The 22,023-nt window shown below is 39.8% G+C and overlaps 1 protein-coding gene across 2 annotated transcripts in view; it reads right to left on the bottom strand.

The window, feature by feature from the left end:
- ZDHHC15 (zDHHC palmitoyltransferase 15) overlaps positions 1-21,402 on the bottom strand; it is a 28,779-nt gene extending 7,377 nt beyond the window's left edge. Inside the window, exons 1-11 of one of the 2 annotated variants that reach the window (XM_083797064.1) lie at positions 20,892-21,394; positions 17,998-18,024; positions 15,534-15,628; positions 13,943-14,063; positions 13,004-13,073; positions 12,365-12,397; positions 11,170-11,290; positions 9,255-9,387; positions 7,965-8,091; positions 6,406-6,515; positions 350-433 (exon numbers count right to left, since the gene is read on the bottom strand). In XM_083797064.1, the coding sequence (XP_083653190.1) occupies positions 390-433; positions 6,406-6,515; positions 7,965-8,091; positions 9,255-9,387; positions 11,170-11,290; positions 12,365-12,397; positions 13,004-13,073; positions 13,943-14,063; positions 15,534-15,628; positions 17,998-18,024; positions 20,892-21,363 (1,353 nt within the window). In that variant the 5' untranslated portion in view covers positions 21,364-21,394 and the 3' untranslated portion in view covers positions 350-389. The other variant, XM_083797065.1, reaches the window with a different exon arrangement.
- Between the last annotated feature and the right edge of the window lie 621 nt (positions 21,403-22,023).

Genomic DNA, 22,023 nt, shown 5'->3' with positions numbered 1-22,023 from the left:
GGGTCTTTGCCCTTCTGTGAGGAACAGGTTGCCCACATAAGCTGCGGATGCCCCATCCCTGGCAGTGCCCAAGGCCAGGCTGGATGGGGCTTTGGGCAACCTCATCTAGTGGGAGGTATCCCTGCCCATGGCAAAGGGTTGGAATTAGATGATCTTTAAGCCCCCTTCCAATCCAAACCATTCTATGATTCTATCACAGCCCCACCACTCTAAAGCCTTTGACATGTTAAATGACTGCCCAAGTGTCAAGTGAGATACGCCACTGTTAAAGTCAAAACCTGTCCAAGATTACCTACCAAATTCCCTGCAGAATGGTTGTTCTGAAGATAACCAAGAAAGATATACTGACCTTTCTGAACAAGCTTTGTACTGCCACCATTTTCAAACCGCTATGTCTCCCTTTCTATGGCAAGGGATGAAGCTTCAGTGGAATCTATACAAGGAAAAACAAAGTAGTTAGAGATAAGTGAATCTGTTTTTCTCACTAAGAATGTATTTTTCACTAAGTATGGGAGCGTGTCTTTAAGAATCATTCCAAACAAAAATAGACAACCACTTGTCAGAGCTAACTTAACAGCAGTATATTAACTGAGATTACTCTATTATTGGTTTCATCTATTTCATAACCGTGTCACAAACTGTAAAGCCACTATGACAAATAAAGATCTTTCAGTTTTAATGGAACATTTCAGACCCTTCTGATTAGAAAATTATACTGGTTTACTTATATTGTGTGAGATGTAATCTAAAAACTCTAACCTTAGAGCTTCATTTGCTGATGCCTTACAAAACAGGAAAAGCAGTGGTGAGAACACAAGCAAGAGTAAAACATCATCATTTGTGTCTATGATGAACTCTCCCCAAACCCTTCTGTCAGAAGGGAGTGAGGGCACCAGAGCTTACTGAACCAGGAAACCACGTTCGCTGAATACATTCGCATTAGTACAGCAGAGGTAGAAATACATAATATATTAATATATGGAATATATCATCATTCACGATAGTTTATTCCTAACATTTTCACTTGCAAAATAAAAACATCACGTTTCTATAAATACACATAGTCTAAACCTTGGAAAACTGAAAGCAGTGCAGGTCAGATGTAAGCCAGAGGTAAGCAGAACAGAAATCTCTACTTTAAACCTATAAGGTTGAGGCAGTTCGGCTTGTTTAATGTGGTGAAGAGGAAGCTCAGGGTCAACCTAATAGCGGTCTACAATTACTTGTAGACTGTTTAAAACAACTAGTTTATCAACTAGTCTGAAAGCAGCTCATACCTCATGTTTACTGGAAATAGCATCCTTCTAATTGTAGGTGACAATCACTTTTTGTTCTAACTGTAGAACTGTGTTATTACAGCCACCTATGCATGAGAACCTCAAAAACAGTCTATATGCATAGATCTGTCTTCACAGCCTGCCTGAGAGGAAGATTATCATACTGCACTTCTCGCCACCTGCAAAACACGGTTAGGTGAAACAAACTGTCCTATCAAAAAAAGGAAACAGAAAGACACCCAACAACAACAACAAAAAAATCTGCAGCAGCTGTAGGATGAAGATTCAATTCCCTAATGTAACTTATAGAGTTGTTCCCATGCCTGTTAAAAACAGGATTTCAAAACTGTATTGTTCTGTAGACATCTTAACTGACCTGGCGCCGTTCAGTTTTAAAATCCAGAGCTCACTGTTATACATGATGGTCAAAATGCAAGAGTGGCATCAAACAGTGTCAAAAATCAACTTGGCACAGAACTTTCTTAAGGTAAAGGAAGAAAAACAAACAGCAAACACTTCCCCCTTACCACTCAACAATAGGTACACAATAAATAAATTTGCCTAGGCCTTTTGTTTCTTTATTATGCATACAAGGAACCACTGCTATTTCCATATTTATTAGCATAGACATCTATTTTATCACGCAAAATCTATTTATTCAGATGGGAAGTTCCAGGCAACAGCCTTTTATACTGCATACCTTTAGAAAAAAATAAGTTTGAAGTGCCAAAGGGAACTGATAAAAGGATATATAGATCTGCTACCCTGGGATATGTGCCTCGCTGAAATTTCACTACCAACTTCTTACGGAATATCTTTTTTTTGAGTAATTCATTTAGCAGCTGCAGGTCTGATCCACATACAAAACCATATTGGTTTTACTAAATATATTTGCCAATGCATTTGGTTAAACTGATGCGGATTCCTGCACAGGTACCCCTCTGTCGTTTGAAAACTGATTAGAATGCAGTCAGTGATGCAAGGTTTAGCACTGCTTTAACTTAATCCTTCTTCTGCCAGATGCAATTTAAACATTTATATCACGCCTGAAATCCAGAGATGCAAATCTAGTCTTTTGTCTCAGTTTACTGGATTGCACAATACACCATTGTACTGTCTGAGCAATCTCTGCTCGCTTCCAGCATTTAAGTAGCTTTTTTAATTTCTCGATGGATAGAAATTTAATCCCTACAATCACAACAGATGACTTCTCTACTCAAAGGACTGCTACGCCAAATTAGCTGGTATCGCAGGACATGATGCTCCTTTAATTAGACTCCTACCAATCTGAATTGAAATTCCAAGCACATGCCTTCAGACACCTGAAGCTTCATCACATCAACAGAGATCACCAACTTCCGCCTATTTCTCAGGATATGCTGGTTTCTGCTGGAAAGATGTTACTTAGTGCAGATGACAAATTTTTGAAGATGAGAACAATCGGAGAAAGATTTGATTCATACTGGAGCCTTTTGTACAAGTTAAAATGAAACATATTATTAAATTATTAATCAATCTAAGAAATCAGATGTTGCTATGAATGTACACAAATGGCTGTCCTACCCTAGGCTCCATGAGACAAAGAGCACAAGCATTCACAGTACCGACACATCCGCGACCAACGCGTCAAATGCATTATAGATGAATTCTTTGAAAAAACTGATAACCTTATAAAAGCTGCCAGCATGTGATTTGGGCTAGCTCACTGGCTAGACAGATTAAACAGATGCCTGTGAATAAGGGATGAGCATTAATAAATCTGAAAAAAAAATATCATTTTACCATGACTTTGGAAGCAAATGTTTTCACTCTCTGGCTAAGAAATGAAACAAAAGGTTCCCCACAATAATTTTTTGCCCCTAAGTGAAACATTAAAAGCCTTAGCAAGTCAGGAGATATATATAAACCAAAAATCCAACCAGTAAGGGCGCACACACATTTAAATATCTGTATCACAGAAAAAAAGGACAACCTTATGGATAAGATGACTGAGAAGGTGGCCTGTACGCTCTTGGGACCCCAGATGAAGCTACCTCACCTCCTTGCTGTCAGTTGGGTTTGTCCTCTCCTCATGAATCTCCAAGTCCCCTTAATGACTGATGAGGAGAGCCCTCATTACTATGCCCTGCTACATAACAGAGGTGCATGAGCAATTGCAGGTGAAACTCCAGGAGAAGAGAGACCCCACTTAAATACAACAGGGCAGTTATTACTCTGATCTTGATGCAGCTGGCAGTGCCATCTCCTAAGACTGCAGGATCGAAATACCTGCCTTTCTGTGCTTACTCAGCTCCAGCTTTGTCTATGGGTGATTAATGTCCAGGTGATGTCTCCCCCAGCACCTTTTACATTACTCGAAATGATAAAGAGACGTTTGTTATCTGCACAGGCACAATGGTACAGTGACAAGTTTAGAAAAAATGCTCCAAGAGATAGATTTATCATGTATCAGAAAACTACTTTAAAATATTTTACATGCGTTGTTATTGAATCAGTTGTGACCCTACCCGGTGGTCATGGAGTGAAGACTCAGGCATCCCTTGTCTGCTACAGAGCTTTTTGATGAAAGCTCTTGTGCATCCCTGCACTTGTGAAACTAGATCATTGACAGAGATGAAAGCTGCATTATAACTGGAAGCCACGCTGGTCTGCAGCACCGGCCACAGCAACATCCAGGGAAGGGCGCTAGCTTCCTCCCCTCCCAGCCACACACACTCCCCCTAATCCCCTTGAGGGATTTTATCTTGCAAAATTCAGATGTTCAGACTGAGGTGACAGGAGGATTTGGCTGTTTGTAAGAAGAATAAGGGAAGTGGATTCCTCTCAATGTTTGCACTAGCAGCTGAATTCCAGCTCCAAATCACTTATTTGTAGACACACAAGACACATTGTCCTTACCTAGGGCATTGTTTTATTTCTTGTTCCCATCTTTACTTCACACTCTCTACAGAAAGAAAACAAAAAACCCTCCAGTCGTGGCCCGAGGTCCATAGACTAACAGCTAGCCATCCCCTCATGGAATGTGCTCAGCCTGTTTTCTCACTTTTGTGTTTACCTGTGCACAGCCTCAGTTTGGCTTTTGTAAGACAGAAAGATGTTCTATTCTACCGTTGTTACAGCTTTACAGGTTCTTGGATTAAAATTACAAACGTTTTTTTCACCAAGAAAGACTAGTAAAGGCCATTTATTTCATAAGCACTACAAACTGTGGGACTTCATCTAAGCTCCAGATTCAGATTCTGGGATCCGACTTAGCCAAAATTCATGTCACTGTCAAACATTTTCATACTTACGAATTAATTTTTTATTCAGAGAATTTTTGTACTTTGGAAAAGTTGGAAGAACTTCAGATTGATTCCTAAAGGAGTTATTTTAAGCATCATAAGCAATACACAGAGATGCCATATTTTGTTATTTTTACAGTCAATTTGTGTTACCTTATCACTGCCAAAATATATAGAACAAAACAGGAGGAACAGATAGTTTTCTACCCACACAAACACTAACTAATTAAAGCAGTTAATCTGAAGTAAAGCTGAAATGAGCCTCTTTAGCCCTATTCACAAAATCCTGGAGAGTACACTTTCCCAGCAGTACATGCAGCATGCCTTGGAAAAAACATAGGCTGTTTATTTTGCAGTGGAACAAATGGTTGCAAGTAAGACCTAACCAGAGACTGAAGAGCAAACACTGTGCTGCTCAGATTAAAGAGCTCGTTGCACGGTATTTCACGCACCTATACAAAAATTCACGTGGAAAGTTCTTGTTTTCCCTTTTAACCAAGACAACTGCCTTCCTCATGGGTTCCCAAACATATATTGTGCACCTATCATTAAAATGTATGCCATGAGAGGGGACATGATTGGCAAAGTTTCTGAAAACCGTTCTGTAGCAATAAAGAAAGCGACTATGGAAACCAAGTCTCTGAACAATAAAGCAGTGGTATTTGGTTCTCCAAGTATACTTGCTTGATCCATTAATTACAACAACCTTAGAATTAAACATGCTTTCACCATTCTGTAGAAGTGAAAAGAACAGGGAGCTTATGATGTTTCTTTCAAGGGAATCTAATTGTCTTTCCTATAGCATGTAGTAATGTTGCTGTCAGTTTTACTGTTACTATAAATGTGGATGACATCCTTGGTCTACAGAAAAAAAACAAAACAAAAAAATATGAACTCTCGCTTAACTTAGCAGCAGGATTTCTGAATCCTGGTAACATGATAAATATGAACCCTGACATCAACCCTGATATTCTGCTACATACTGTATTCTCCAACGACCAAAGCCTGGTGATAAATATGTAAGAAAAAAACCCTCACGTTCGAGCAGAGAATAGTAGTAGTAACAAACCATTAAACTAATTTTGGATGCATCTCACAAAAATCAAAGAACGGATATACATATAAAGTCCTTTTTCTAATAGGACATCCATAGCATAAAAAATACTTTATCATTTCAGAAACAATACAATAGATTACAACAATACAACAATACAATAGAAACAGTACAATAGATTTAATCAATCTATTGTATAAACATGCCAGTTCACCCAGAATTGCTCTTAGCATATATATTTTATAAAGATTAGATAGCACATAGATAGGTACTGTCTAATCTGTAAGTGTTATAGCGTCAAAAACAGATGAACTTTTATCCTCTTGTACTAAAACTGAACAAAGTATAAAGTAGCTTCCTAAATGTAACACTACATTCAGGTGCTTGCATGCACATTTTCAAACTCTCAGAGGATAAATGCACGTAAAAACCTCTTAGTCTTTTTATTTTTGTAGGCACAGCTTTATGTCTCCAGTAACTGTGTTGCACACAACAGCGTTTATATATAAATACATTCAGTTTGTGGAAATTTCAATTTCTTTCTGCAACTTCTAACAACCTCTCAGTCCATTTATTTTCAAGTATAAAGCTACTACTAAAAAAACAAACAAATAAACCACACACCTGATTTCAAAGTAGGGCTTATTTTTAGTGTGTGTTCATTAGTCGAGTCAGAGCTGCCTAGTGATTTAACCAACGCACTTTTTTTTTTAATTTGATTAGCTCTCACAATTCAGGAATTAGTCACTGTAGCTTAAGACACAACTCATTTCCTTTAGGGCTACCTTACCATGAGGCTCTTCATCTATTCCATCATCTTCCCACTGCTCTTCATTTGCTAGGAGAGGATTCTGAGCTTCACACAAAGCTCTCATTGGGAAAAAATGTCCATCACCCTGGCTGCATACAAAAATATAAAAATGCTGTAAAGAAGTAGCAAGTGATTCTGAAGGATTATTATTTCTACACATGTTCTTTCTGCCTCTGCAAACAAAGTCTTCTTTTGCCTGAATATCCAATGTTTACTTAATATGCTTTAAAGCTTTGAAAAATACTGTGTTTATTTTTTGTGGCAGCTGAGATACTAAATTTTACTAATTTCAAACCTGAATTCCTTCAAGCTTTTTGGAGAATAAAATTAAAACCTATGTCCTGAATGAAGTAATTTCTAGCAGAATTTAAACGTGTAACTTGATCAAGATATTTGGACATAACAGAAAAAAAAAAAAACTTACGGACAGCTAGAAGTGAGAGGGAACTACGGAAAATATTTATGTAGAAAGAGCAATTTTACCTGTTTTTATCTATGCCATAGACTCTTCAGAGCAGAAATTATACTTAAGTGTTTGAATGATGCCCAATAGGAAATGGCCCCAATCTTAGTTAAATGTTACTGAAAGACAAGACCAACTTTCCTGTGACCTAAACATGTAAATAACATGGGAAAAAAATACCCCATGCAAAAAATCTAAAACTGGAAAAGCTGTTATTCCTTTACTCTACCAAATATAAATGTGTTTGTGTGTCAGTAATTTGTTTGATATCCAGAAATTCATGTAAAATAAACTAACAAGGTTAAAAACAGGATGTTACATATTGGTCTGCCCCATATTTCAATTCTTAACATCCAGCAGCCTATACAGAGGAACTGTAAATTAGCTGAAGTACCTTTCTCTTCTGATAATTTATCCTTACCCAAGGAAAATAATCTGGGTGTTCTCCCTAGGATTACTACATGCTCTGTTAACGTGCCTCTGACTAGCATTCTGCGCTGCCTTTCATTAACAGAAAGACTTCCTGTGCTAATCTTTTCCCTTGGACTATTCTTAGAAGCAGAAAACAGATGGCACTTGGGATGCAGCTGGGTCTTAGATCTTATACACCACTACTTGAAAAAGTTTCAAGTTGCTGTGCTATGAAGTTATTTTAAATTGTGTGCAATAACTAAAGGAATTTAATTGGAGTATACTTTACTGCTGGTCGACTAAGTGCCAAAATGACACCTTCTCCTAAATTAAATAGCATAAATCGTTTCAGCCACAGGAGTCTGAGGATGAAGAAATCAGCATTTTTGCAGTGAACACCCATCCGCACGTTGCCAGGAGTCTAAAAAGAAAGTTCAAACACCCTGTGCAGTGCGTTTACGTGACAGAAAGCTTTCACTTCCAGACTTCTTGTGTACAGGATTAACACAGATGGTGCTTGCTGGTGCATTTACAGCGATGTACAATAGCAGGCAGCCAAGCCACACAGTAATAGACATAACATGTGAGGCCATAAGAGAGATTTAGAAGTCAGTCCCTTTAGTTAATTCTATCAGCTTTTAGCACTGACTTGATTATTACTTACCTAGAGGCAATAGGCAGCAACCACAGCTTTTTTTCTTCTCCAAACACTTGTTGAAGATTCTTTACAAAGCCAAGATTGAATCCGTTTTTATCTGGGCCATTTTGAAACACTGGAGCTGAGAAAGCCTCTACATACAGATGCAATTTCAGTGAAAAAATGAAAATCAACGCCAAATACAATGAAACAGGACTGTGCATGTTGTAGCCATCTAAGGACAACATTATTTGCCAAATTATTAGCTAGCATTACAAAGACACAAAGTGTGAAAATAATAGGTTTTTTATTTTGCAAGCCTGTAATGACTTTCAAACTGAAGGTAGGAATTTGGTCTTGGAAAATTAACTGCATGGAATAATCAAACTGAACTAAAATCAGTCTGTTTAATCTACAAGAGAGAGTTAGAAGATCTTTGCATGAAATTTGTTGAAATAAAGTGGGTAGAAATTTCTAAATCAAAAATCTGCAGAATTAAGTACGTCTGTCTTCAATGCATAGTGCAGAAGTGGGACTGGAGACTTAAATTGCCTCATTCGTTAATGATATAACGCACGAACATATGCAGATAGGCCCTCTGTTATGGTGAGAAATAAAATTAAAAAAGAAAGAGAGGGGAGGAGAACCTCGAGTACACTAGAAACAATTTTATCTACCTTCTAAGCTGCTGCAGAGGTCTGATGTTTTGGGCTAGATGAGCTTCAGTGCCCCTTGAAATGAGTTTTAAAGTTAATAATTATACAAAATCTGAGTATTTGCTCAAACTCTTGACACTGTTTTGTTATAGAACTTTATCCAAAAATCTTTAAAAATTGAACAGCTTATATGAAGAAAGAAAAAGAAATCACTCCATAAAATCATACTGCTTCAGATTTTAATTTCAATGGCTTAATTTTACAGTCCTAATCTCTTTGCCTTTGTCACTGAAGATGGACACTGTTTCTCCCAACCTCACTAGGCTTAGGATGCACTCCAGCATATGAGCATAAACAACCATTATTCCTGAAAAGCTGCACTCATTTTACAGCAAACGTAGTTACACATATGCATAACATTTGTATAATTGGACTCTTACACTTTAAAGCTCTAGTTTCCCTAACAAAGCTTTTGTCACATCAGCTAATAAATGCAGCTCATTTGCAGCAAGAAATTTCTGCAGCACTGTGCCAAGACCTTAAATCCTCCTCCCCTCACAAGCCAGCAAGAACATACAGTAGAACAGTATTTTTTCCCCTCTTTCTTGTTACAGCACTGCTTAATGGAGTGTCTCACCTAAGGAAGACACAAGAGCCTTACCTAAAGTAGATCTGTTTCTACTGACAAGCCAACAATGGTAGCCAAACAGAAACATAAGGCTTACAAAGAACATAACCGCCACAAAGAGAAGGAAAAGGACGTGAAATTTGGAACGTCCATTAGTCAGTTCTCCCTAGAAAGAGAAGAAACACAGAACAACTGATAAGAACAAATAAAAGCTGATAATTCTTTCTTCCTAGAGAAGAAAGATATCCTCTAGAATACTTATTTTGAGTTATCAAACTACTATACAAAAAGTTGCATCTTACTATAAAAAGCAAGAAAAGACAAAGAAGTGATCTGATTCACTTCCCCTCCCATAACCAAAGCTGAAGGAGTGGTATGCTACTAATTTTCTACATGTGACAGAGCCAGTAAAATCACACCGTCTTCCCACCTGGGCACAAGACTGTCCTGTGTCCACAGGGAAACAGGCAGGCACAAGCTCTTGAATTCCTCCGTATAAGTATACATCTACAGATGGGCTGTGGGGACCCCAAAGCAAAAAAAAAAATACCTCTAAGCATTTGTACACCATACATATGCAAGCAGAGAGTTAAAGTCTCTGTGCCTTTCTTAGCATAAAAAATAATTCCTGCCAGTGTTTCATGAATATCTCAGGAGGCATTTTAGGTAGGTGATTAGACATTTAAAAAAAAAACAAAAAGGAATTAATAAGTTAATGCACAGCAAAATTAAGTTACTTAAACGCTGTCATTTAGAGTTGACAGCACAGGGGACATTAAAGAAAAAAGACCAGACACATAAGGTCTCCCTTAGCTTACTGGAGTTGCCAGGTGGCATTACTTGCACATAAATGATCATTGATAACTGAATAAGAAGCATGATTTATTTCCATCAACTTTTAAATCAAGAAAGGAGTCATATGGGGATTAGAAATTGAACAAGTTTTTTTGACATTGTTCAGTAAATATGTACAGATCAGTGCTAGGCTGTTATGCTTTGCTATCAGAACAGAGAAGGGAGCTGATACTCTTCAAAACATGAAGCTGCTGGAAACCGTCAGTTAGAGTGAACAGTATGGTGGCAACCCCAGGTTCTGCAGTCTACACCTTCCTTTACTTGCTCTATCCCTATGGGCAAGGGACCTAATCCTTAAGACAGGAATACAGACAAAGGTAAAAGAAATATGCCCAGGCAGTTCAGGAAACAACATAAAAGAAAAACACCCACCCACAATTAATGGTTTCCTGTAATAAGACAGAACTACGTAGGAGGCATTCTTGCAACCACTTTAAAGGCATCAAATGTTGACTGCTAAGAATTTCTACCTAGAAGACAACTGTTTCCATAATCAGCAGAAGTTGGTTGTTGTTGGCTTTTTACACCCCCCCTCCTCCCCCCCAATAAGGAGGTCTGACCAGCCAACAACAGCTGTATTTTGATGTGGGAAGATTAACCACATTTATGTCTAAGAGGCTAACCTAACTCAAGCTGTGTTTATCCCTGTGCAACACCTCTGACCCTGGTGATAGGGCTGATGATATACCCTAATGTATATTGAAAAATCACCAGAACATTTTAGTAAACTGCAATCCTGGGCTCTCTTTCAGTGAAGTGTATCTTCTTTGGAATGACATTTGAGTTTTCTAAGCTAATAAACTTGTGATAAATTCAAAAGAATCTGAGATACACATGTTCATATACATTTGTACAAGAAAGAACTTCTTTTCCAGAAGCTACCCCTACGATTTGAAATTCCCAAAGTCTATTTTCTCCTCACTGTGTGCAGTTCAGACATATTGGGAGTTACACTCAAATACGGGCTCAAAAAAACCCACATCTTATGGAACAAACACAAACCCTCCATTGACTGAAAGCAAACAAGTACCTAGAGTGCCTAAATCCCACCAGCTCGGAAGATACAAAAAAGTAACCAGATTCCATGACTTACTGTACAATACTTAATGAAATACTTGAAGACTGTTGCAGCAATATACAGGCAATACAACAAAGAATAGGCTAAGAAGAGTAGGAAGAACTTGTAGTTAGAGAATCCAATGCAGTTATTCACCCTAGAGAACAAAAGCAAAGTTAGAATCGGGATATGTGCAGCACGCTTATAACACAGTTAACTGCTACATTGTGGGGGAGGTTATTAACCCTCTTCATTATAGAATGTAATTTCATCAATAAACAGCTCCCCTTAGTGGTCTAAATGAAATATAACTGAAGTCTTTTTGCTTTTCACTTGAAGACTTGTTCTGCCAAGTAAAAAAAACATAGTTCGTGTTTTCGAGAGCTGTTTTAAAGTTGGTACTGCTGGTAAATTTGTCACAGAGGCAGATCCTAATTGCTCCTGTCTGTTTCTGGTCTGCAGAGGTAATCAGATCTGGGATTTCTGTTTTACTTCTATTCATTAGCACAGCTCAGAAACCAGATTCACTACTTGTTTGATTACATATAAAACAAATCAAACAAATTTGATTCTAATTCTCCATGCACAGGGCAACTCTAAAAAGAAACAAGGGAGTGCAGAAAAAAACATAGGCATTTCTTTCATAACTCATGTTTGAAAAACCCCCTAAATTTAGGAATGCCACAGGTGTTCAGGTGGGGAAGTGTCTGTGTTGCTTTTGATTTCTGAGATCTTCCTTTTTAAAAAAGGAGAACTCTAAGAGATTTAGTGGCAGCAATTCTCAAAAAGAATAAAGCTTAATGTTTCCATGCACCATTCTACACAAAGTATCTTTGACCACACACAGGTGGCAGGCTTCATTTCACAAACAAATTGCATGCAAATATTATTATTGAAAGCAACCACCAACTGCATGCTCAAAGTACTACATAACCAAAATTAAGGGGTAAGTTGAAGTCCATTTACAATTTGAGTAATAGTCACAGTGAATTAGCAGATGGATTTTAAATTCCATCTATAAAACAGCTTTTTACATGCAGTTAATAGAACAAACATGAATGATCTGCCTTTCAAAAATAAAAATGTTTCAGGCGATTTCAAAGGGTAATTATTTTATAAATCTCCCAATATGGTCTAAACTGAAAGAGGCATACAGACGCTATTCTAAGGAATAAATATATCTAAACAGTCTCCTTTTTCAGAAAATTACGAACCAGTATCTAGGACATACCATGGACAGTGATGATCCATTTTTAGCACACATCTGCAAAAGGACAAAAAGGAAAAATGGAAGACTTATATTTGGTACATAATTGGCAACTGCAATCAGTAGCAGAAGCCCCCCCTTTTTTTGGGCAGATTTCCACATGACACAAACTCAAGACGATACTCTCGTTGAATTTTTTTCAGGTAGGTATAATTTTAAGATAGAACATCTATTACTTTTTCAAGATCTGCCAATGTCTTTGGTATTCTGCAAGATAAAAAAAATATAATGGTTCCTGCCCTACAGCACTTAAAACTTTTGCAAAACACCACTTGTAAAGGCCTACTATATTAAAAAGTAGAAATTGCACTTTATTTAACCAGCTACAGGCAATCGGTTAATCTTTCATCAGACAGCAAGCTTTCTATCAACTTAACACTCACAGATTGGTAGGTGTGGGAACTGCAAACACTTCAGGGCCACAAAGAGCAGAATGCAAACCTTCATGCTGTCACACACGTACATACGCTGTTGGCTGCAGCTGGAACGGAGGTACTTGCGTACCTTTACATCAAAGTATGCAAAAAGATATGTGAAGAACCGGCACATTCACATAACTTAGTGGGTACGTTCATTTCAGTGACAAACAATCCATTAACTTACATAGCACAAACAGAACAATGGTGACAACGATCTGGTTTTATTAGCTGGCATCTGTCACAGAATCGAATACCTGCAATTAAAGACACGTTAATAGCAAATAATAGAGGTGTTGGTCTTTTTTTCGTTTGTTTGTTTTTTGCATATTCTTAAATATTCTGCTCATTTTCAAACTACCTATATTCTTTTCCTTTATCTTTGTAAAAGATGAGTGCATTTGCAGCTGAGATTTGCTGCCAGTTCATAATCGGATCAGGAGTGCTCACAGTTATTCTAGAGACTTGCAGATGCAGGGAACTCTCCTCACTGTGAAGCATGCGATCAGCATAAAACCACTAAAACGGAACTGTACATTTCCTTCTGGCTTCTACATTTACTCAGACTTCCAATACATTCCATGTTGATAATTGGCTATACAGCAGCTCCTTACTTCAGAATTCTTTGGCTTGTCTGACAGAAACGAACAGGCCAGAACTTCCAGTCTGAAAATGGATTTCCTTTACGCTTGGAAAGGAATGCAGTATGCATTTACTCACAGAACAATTCAGTGAATAGATTTTTGGACCTTATGCCCTGCATCTCTAAGCTACACTCTTTTTAAAGTAAAAATCACTACAGATTTTGGTATATTATTATTATTACTACTGCGACTATTAAACTCACACAATGTAAGTATGCTGTTGAACTCTAAGTACAAAGGCTAACATACTGCTACTCAGAGCCAGAACTTGGTACTCCACTGAAGATGAACCAGGTGTTAAAGGCTTTTTTTTTGGTTTTCCCAAACATAAAACCTGACAGGAAATATATGAAAATTCTTCGTACAAAAGCTATGCAGTGTATGCAGTGGCATCAGGATATACTATAATCTGGATTGCCAGCATACGCTACTTTAGCCTGCCTGATTAGATTTAGAGAAACAAAACTCTCTGCTTAGCTGACCTCCATTCCCCGTTCTTGTGTACACTGGCAACTTCCTGGCAATGTCGGCAAGAATCTGCCTCTGCACTTCTGGCCTTTCTTCATTTTCGTAGCGTTCTTTGTCAGCATAGGACATATGGTACTAGAAGCAGAAGTCATGAGAGAACCAGTTAGTCATGAGTAGAGGAGAGAATTTTTCAAATCTAGCCAAGTTTGGAAACATTTTTATCTCACACTCCTTCTAACAGGATTAATCTAACAGGAAAATATATTGGTTAAGGAGATAAAGTGAGAGAATAAGTGCTGGACAAGCAGAATACTACACATTACATCAGGAAAAAAAGCCTAAGTGAAATTAAGATCACAAAGCAACATACTCTAATTGCTACTACTGTTGCTGCTTTAGACTTTTTCACAAATAGCATTAATAACAGTGATAATGATATTTCAAGCACTTTCCTTGTGAGCAAGAACTTGTCCCCCAGCTATATTTTTCTAACACTGGAATTAGTTATTTATAAACTCATATTCTTGTAATTTGGATTAGATTATGGCCATGAATATTTCAAGAGCCACACTCCATCATCCTTTTCTATTGCTCTAAACACAGTGTGTTATTGGTATTTTATAAAGAGTAACACAAAATGCAAAATAATTCAATCTGACCACCACAAAAAAGTAAATATTTGGCAGAAAAACAACAGAAACAAATGTCTGCCTGACTGTCTTGCGCTCTAAATCATACTCTTGCCCTAAGATAAGCTACCTACGTCAAAAAACAATATCATATCCTTAGCTAAAGTATAACTTCCAAAATAACATGCTATTGTCACCGTGCACCCATTTCTTTTCACTGTAGTATATTCTTGTATTTATCTTTTATGATGCTGTTGACCAGGGAAGTAACAAGTACTGGTGTTACTGGAGCTAAGCATCACCTAGCATATGCTATGCACATAGCCACAGTCCTCACTGTCGCAGCCATGTAACATCAGAATTTCATCATGTTTAAAATTAAAATGATTCTTCTATTCCTCACTGTCACAAGAACAAGCCTGACAAATGGGATGAGCTTAACTGCTATAAAGAAGCCTACTCCAACTAGCAAAGGGTTACAGGCAGTGCTGAGCCTTGGAGGCACACAGAATGGTCCCACCACAACAATCCAGCTGTGGAGATCAAGAAACCCCACTGCCATTAGAAATGCACCCGTTTCTACTTGTGCTGTGACATCTTCAAGGAAGACAGAAAAATAAAGCCATAGTTCCTTACTCACAGGACTCCAGTATGGCTAGGTTAAGCAAGGTTCTCAGGATTTCACTTCCAACTTGTTAGATGTTTAGAGATCAAAGCCGCTATAAGTATGTAAGTTAATAATCATAAATCCTATTATTCTCAACATTAAAAATCCTACCTGTTCCTGGAACACCTAAAAAGTGTAGCTTTATATTTAACACCATGTCTGATTTAAATCATGCTCTTTGGGGAGTCAAAGGATTCTCAGAACAGTAAACTACTCAGTTTTTATGGATAACTCTAGGTTATCTTTTTTGAGTTTTCATTAGTATCCCTGCTTCACTCTACAATGAATGCAAAATGTTTGGATTCTCACCTTTTTGCCTGGCTGCACTGGGAGAGTAAAAATAGACTTCCAATACGTCCACACAAAGAGCACAAAGAGAACATGGAATATTAGAAGATAGGCCACTAAAAAAAACAAAAACAAAAAACAAAAACAAGAGCAGAATAATTTCTTAAGGAAAAGTTTCATTTACAATGGGCACAATTCCAATCTTTCACAACAATGACAAAAAAAAGAGGAAAAAAGGGAAGTTTATATTTCAACCAGTATTACAGCACAGCTAAACCTTAGGGCCAAGAGGTCAGTAGAACTTGAGGGCCCTGTGGCTGCAGTGAGGGGATACCTATCTCACAAACCTCCCCATCTCCACTCAGCCCACTTGTATGGGTAGAGAAGCACACAGCTATGAGAGATGTCAACCCACAGGGCAGGCAACACCACTGCCACTGGGCATGGCAGGATTCCTGCCTCTTTTCCACGTCCTGGGCACGGGCAAAACAGAACTGGCTGGTGCTGAGCAGCATGAAGGCTAAATACTGCGATACTCCAGCATCTCCAAGCTTTGGGTTCCGTTGCTACTGAATGCACTTATACTCACAGTACCATGTGATCCCTGTACTGCTCATCCATGCAATGCATTTTTTATCACTTACAATATTTGAAAGAAATAGCATGCTCCAGCAGAGCTTTACATTACCAGAGAAGTCAAATGTCTTATTCAACATCTTTTGGCCTGCCACAGTTGGTACGATAAGATAAAACAGGAAAACACCCCTCAAAATAAGGAAAACAGGTCTTATGATTACTGAGAAAGAATTGTAATCCACTGGACACAACATGGCCACATGAAATCCGGCATGCCTCAGAGTAACCTTATTTCAATAAACAAAGTCTTTGGGCATGCGCAAGGCATATGGTGGTTCAGAAAGTCACATTCAGAAAGGATAATTATCCTTCAGCTACATGAACTATTTATTTCTTTAACAGTCAAGACTCACTAAGACATCTCAAACAGTTTTATTTAAACACACTATGTAATTACAGTAATATCTTCATTTTCCCTGTTTCTTTTAAACTTCAAATTCAACAAACTAAGATTAAGTAACTACTACTAGTGGAAAGAGAAATCTAAAATCCAAACAATTCCTAACTTTGCAGATTGACTGTGTGAAAATGCTTTGAGAGTTTTTGAAGAGATGGCAGGAATGTGATGGGCTGTGGGACTGATCACGTGAATCAATGATAATTCATTACTGTGCTCTTAAGTTTGAGATGTAATCCTCATGCTACGTGTAGATGGAGCCCAATCATTTTTAAATCAGTATTTAAGGGGAAAAATCTTACAACTGTTTAATTTAATCGATAAAGCAAAACAGCATATATTACAGGAAGCTGACCTAGAGATGCATGAAAATATTTGGCAACTAGTAACTTTTTTTTGCTGAACAAACATTAACATCACGCTTTCTGTAGTTCCTCTATAAGAGTTTCAAGTACTGGGACAGCCCTCAAGTGGAAGGAGAATTTACTTAATGCAGGAATCCAGAGGATCCTTCAAGTGTTAGCTGGCACTGTTCTCCACGGAACAGTTTGCCATCCAAAAACGGCAACACCTTCTGCTACGCTTCATAACCATGCCAAAGGAAATGGAGGTAAGAGGCCATAGGTATGAGCCAAATGCCTAATGCCAAAGATAGCAGATGAATACTAAAATGGCCACTAACTCCTTACTCTTAGAACATACCGTGGCCTCCAATGATGCAGCACTGGAAAAGGTCTCAACAAGCTGTCTTGCTGCTCTGCTGGAGGCGTTCGGTGACCACCGACACCGCCTCAGGGCTTTCAGAGCAATGCCGGTTGCAGCACGACCACGTGTACCTGAGAAACGCTGAGGTCGAGCAATAATGGCACAGAAACCTTTGCTCCAACTCCTCTGTGGCAGTAACTCAGTTACTATGTTCCTACTGATGTATGGTTATTGCTAACTGAAACCGGCAACATTTGTTTTTGCAAAAGCCTCCCTATACAAAGCATAAGAAATAGCTTTCACTGGAAGATTAAATAAAACAAGAAAAATAAAAAAAGGCAAGCCACAGAACAGAATTGATCTTTTTTGTTTAGCTTATGAAAGCAGCTCTGGAAGCCTAAAATAGAAAGGAAGAAGAGATGCGTGGGCATATAGGGACAGATGTGTATAGTTTTTTTATTTATTTTTTTATATTTTTTTTGAAGGAGATCATGGCCTTTTCATGTTGTTGTTCATATACTGCAACTAAACCGGGGTATTTCCCAATATATCCAAAAGTTACAGCATTTCTAACAACGCATGATGTATATACGTCCTGATGATGTGTAATTACAGGAGGGAAACACTGCAAGAATATGTAAGTTGAAAAAAAAGTTACCGGACTGTATTTTTGGTATTTTAATTAAAACATTCATGAATCTTTTTACACAAGCACTTAACATCACATTAAAAATTAAATGTACATACCTTTTTCCACAGGGTTGCTGAGAGTCACTGAAAAAGAAAAAAAACCATATGCTTACACAGCAAATAGTATTCCCAGTAAGGTTTGTGCCAAATGACATTTCTAACTAGAAATACTTGGGTTTATTTTTTTCAAAAAAAAAGTTCAAATTCAACACAGCAGACTAAAAAATCCTACAGTTTAGCATTCAAAGTATCCATAACAATTGTTTACTTACAAATGACATCCACAAGACGTTCAGTCACTGCTACTTATGCTGTACTTTCCCTTGTTATAAAACACACGTATATTTGTACGTTAAAAGTACCACAAACAAAGAAACAAATCCACTGGTGACAGTCCTACTGCCCTGATACTGCCAAGATTATCTAGCAACTGCCCAAGTAGCATCTGTATGGATGTACTTATAAGCCTGCTTTCCACTGATCTCTCAGTGGTCTTGATCCTCCACAGTAAGCCATGCCCTAATTCATTTCTCCATCAGCATAAATAAAAATTAGCTATTGTCTTGGCTTTGCTTTGTCAGATACAAAGGATACGCGGTAACAACACAATGGTTTTCACAGCTCCTACTCGCAGTTTTTAAAACCCCTCCTTGCCTGACTGTAACAGTCCCTACTAACAACGCTACCTAGAGCAAACAGCAATGCGTGCACTGCTCTGCGTCTACTCATCCTGACTACTTTTAAAGTCAATGAAAGCCATCATCCAAGTTTAACAGAAAAGATAAGGACAGTGGCCACAGCTCACCTCCCCGGTCACAGTGATCTTAGAGAAACAAGATTGTATTGTTAAATGACTCGAAGATTTTCACCTACCTGTGATGATCCCCCCCCCTTTTTTTTTTTTTTTTTTACACAGATGGGAAATAAATGATTGAGATCGCAGCTTTTCACTTCTAGCCTGCGGCCAGCACCTGCAGAAACTCTACCCCTCAAGACTCACTCTGTCATCCTACTTGAAAACAAATAACCTTGGAAAAGGTAAATCAGATTAGGAACTAATAGAAGTAGCTGTCCTCAAAACCATGCTAATAAACAACTTTGATCTGCAATCTTCGTGATATAAAAATGTAAATGAAAAGAGACTAAATATTTGTTGTGCCTCTGTGTACTCAATTACAGATGAGAAAGACCGTCAGGAAACTTTCAGTTTTTCCTTTCATTTGTTGCAAATCAACCTACAAAGACCACATCAGCTTTTCACAAATACTGCTCTATTCCCTCCTGAAGTTCACACCATACTTGCTGCAGAGCTCTCCTAATTTTACCTGAGAAAAGAGCAAACTCCGAAGCAAAGGTTACACAGAAGTTTTATCCCAGTACACGAGGTCATTGTGCCCACTGTGGCAGCAACCACCAAGCAGCCACAAAGCCACAGCCTGCTCTGGAGTGTCAGCTGTTGGCTGTACCAGTCACCAAGCGTTTAAATCCCAGCACCATGAGGCATCTCAGGACATCACCTCGCACTGTTTTCAACCCTCAGCAGTATGCGCTACTAAAGATGAAGATCAGGAATTAAAACAGAGTGTCTACAATTTGCATGCCTGCAACAACTAAAATGGCAATACACAATGGGAATCTGAAGGAAAAAAGAAAAACCACCAGAGAAACCCTTAGAAAATTTCCTTATGTTGGGAATTTGGGCAGGAGGGAACGTCCTGAGCACTGATTTTCAGGTAACTGCATATGCCAATAGTTAAGGTTCAAATCCTATAACTCAATTTACTCATTTTGACTTTTGTATAGATAACCTCTTCCGCATGCAAATAAAATACCTGAGAGAGAAGGGTGAGGCAAAAAAAGCAGACAGTTGTGGGTAAAGCAGTGATTTTAAGCTGTGAGCTTAGGCAATGAGCTGGGCTCCTGCCAGTCTAAGGCGTATTTTCAGAATAACACAATCCCAATCCAAATCCCACTTAATTCAGCAGTCTTGTCTAACGGCTGCACTGAGACTTGGAATTAGGCAGTGTTAAGTATTACTGTATTTACACAGTGTTTCAGGAGTATACCCTAATTTTTTTTTGTCACGTGGTTTAGTCAATGGTTGTAGAGCTACTGGATATTGCCATGTGTTTTGGAGAAATTGCTCCATGTGAATTCCCAAAAGAAAATGCCCCCAGTTTTAGAGACGGAGTAAAATGTCATGGAGTACTTGGAGTTCTTAGCTGCAAATTAAACCAGATCAAAGCTTTTCTTTTTTGTCCCCATGGAGAAGAAACAATAGCTCTTACTGCACCACCACCCCTGTGGTCACCTCCTTTCAGTTTGCTGTGCCATGCTAGAAGGCGACACAGAGACAGCCCAAGGTGCCCTTCTGAGAGCCTCTGCCCCCACTACCTGACTTTGCTCTGCCCAAGAGGCACCACCTGCTTCTCCCCACAGCCTCCCAAGCTCCCAGCTTTTGTCTCCACCTCTGCCAGACCCTCCTAGGGAAGGCTTTTTGCACCCACACCGTGCCAGGACGTAATAAACAGGATAAAGTTCACAACTTATTATGTGGCTTCACGGCTACGTTAAGCTACAAATTCACTAGCCGCGACCTAAAATTTTATGTCTAAGCGTGCTGTTTTCTGTGTTAACGCACCAACTTGGTGAGCGTTCCTCAAGCAACCCTTCCCGAAACACGGGGAACAAACCGCAGCGCCCAGCATCCCCCTGCCTCGCTCCCTGCTTCCCCCGGAGGCCGCAGCGCTACCGGGCGGCGGCGGCAGCTCCCGGGGGACAGGCGACAAGGTGCGGGGGGTTTCCACACACAGACAGACAGACACACAGACACACAGCGGGCCCGGGGCTGGGCTGACAGCCCGGCTTGGCAAGGCTCGGCCCCCCCTCGAAGGCCGGGGCCCGCCGAGGGCCGCTCCCTCCCCGCCCTGCCCGCCCCCAGCGCGGCTCACCCAGGCACAGCTCGCAGACGTAGGCGTAGTAGGACCAGAGGACGACGAGGGCGATGATGAGGACGGGCAGCCAGGCGAAGGCCCGCTGGCAGCACCGCAGTCCCCGCGACAGGGCCATGTTCCCCGCCCGAGCAGCCTGGGCGGGCGGCACCGGGCGCTGAGGCGCAAGGCGCCCCCTGGCGGCGCGGCTGAGGAGTGAGGGGAGCGCCGGTAACGGCCGGGCCCGAGCCTCGGGGCGCTGAGGGACGCGGGCGCTCTTGGTGTAGTTACACGAGTCGCTGCGCACAGCCTTTTTTTGCCCTAGTTTAAGGCCAGACGAGGAGCCCAGACTGCGATGTCTGCGCACCCGCGCTGAGATGTCCTCGCTCCTGCCAGCAATGCTGCAAGGAGAGCCCCGGGAAGCACAGCAGCCTTTTCTAGAACCACAGAAGCATTCAGTTTGGAAAAGACCCTTAACATCAAGCCCAGCCATCAGCTAACTACCAAGTCCAACGCTACACCATGTCCCTAAGCACCACATCCACACGTCTCTGAAAGGGGACTCCACCGCCTCCCAGGGCGGCCCCTTCCAATGCCCAACAACCCTCTCTGGGAAGAAATTCTTCCTCATATTCAATCTAAACCTCCCCTGGTGCAACCTGAGGCCGTTGCCTCACATCCTATAGCTTGTCACCTGAGAAAAGAGACTGGCACCCTCCTGCTGCAGCCACCTGTCAGGCAGTTGTAGAGAGCAATAAGGTGTCCCCTCAGCCTCCTCTGCCCCAGGCTAAACACCTCCAGTTCCCTCAGCAGCTCCTCGTACATCTTGTTTTCTTCACATGGCATCCCTGTGGCACTTCATAGGCCTCATACGCTCAGGCGTCGTTCCTCTGTGTTGTGGTGGATGAGTCCTTATACTAAAAGCTCTTATTGGTAATTACACAACTTGTACTTTGTTCATCTTGTTCATCTAGTTTTTCTTGTGGGATACCTTTTGCTGACACCACCAACTCTGTATTCTCAGACTTCTCAGCACAAAACCAGGTTACACAGTAACACTAGATTCAAGATAACCTGTGGAACAGAACTAGCATCCCCTCTACAAGCTGATAACATGGCATTTGTTGTAAAAAATAAATACACCATCTCAACT

The sequence above is a fragment of the Anser anser genome (genome assembly GCF_964211835.1).
Source record: "Anser anser genome assembly, chromosome: 13".
NCBI lineage: Eukaryota > Metazoa > Chordata > Aves > Anseriformes > Anatidae > Anser > Anser anser.
Note: the sequence above shows the minus strand (reverse complement) of the source record. Positions and strands in the feature narration are given on the sequence as shown.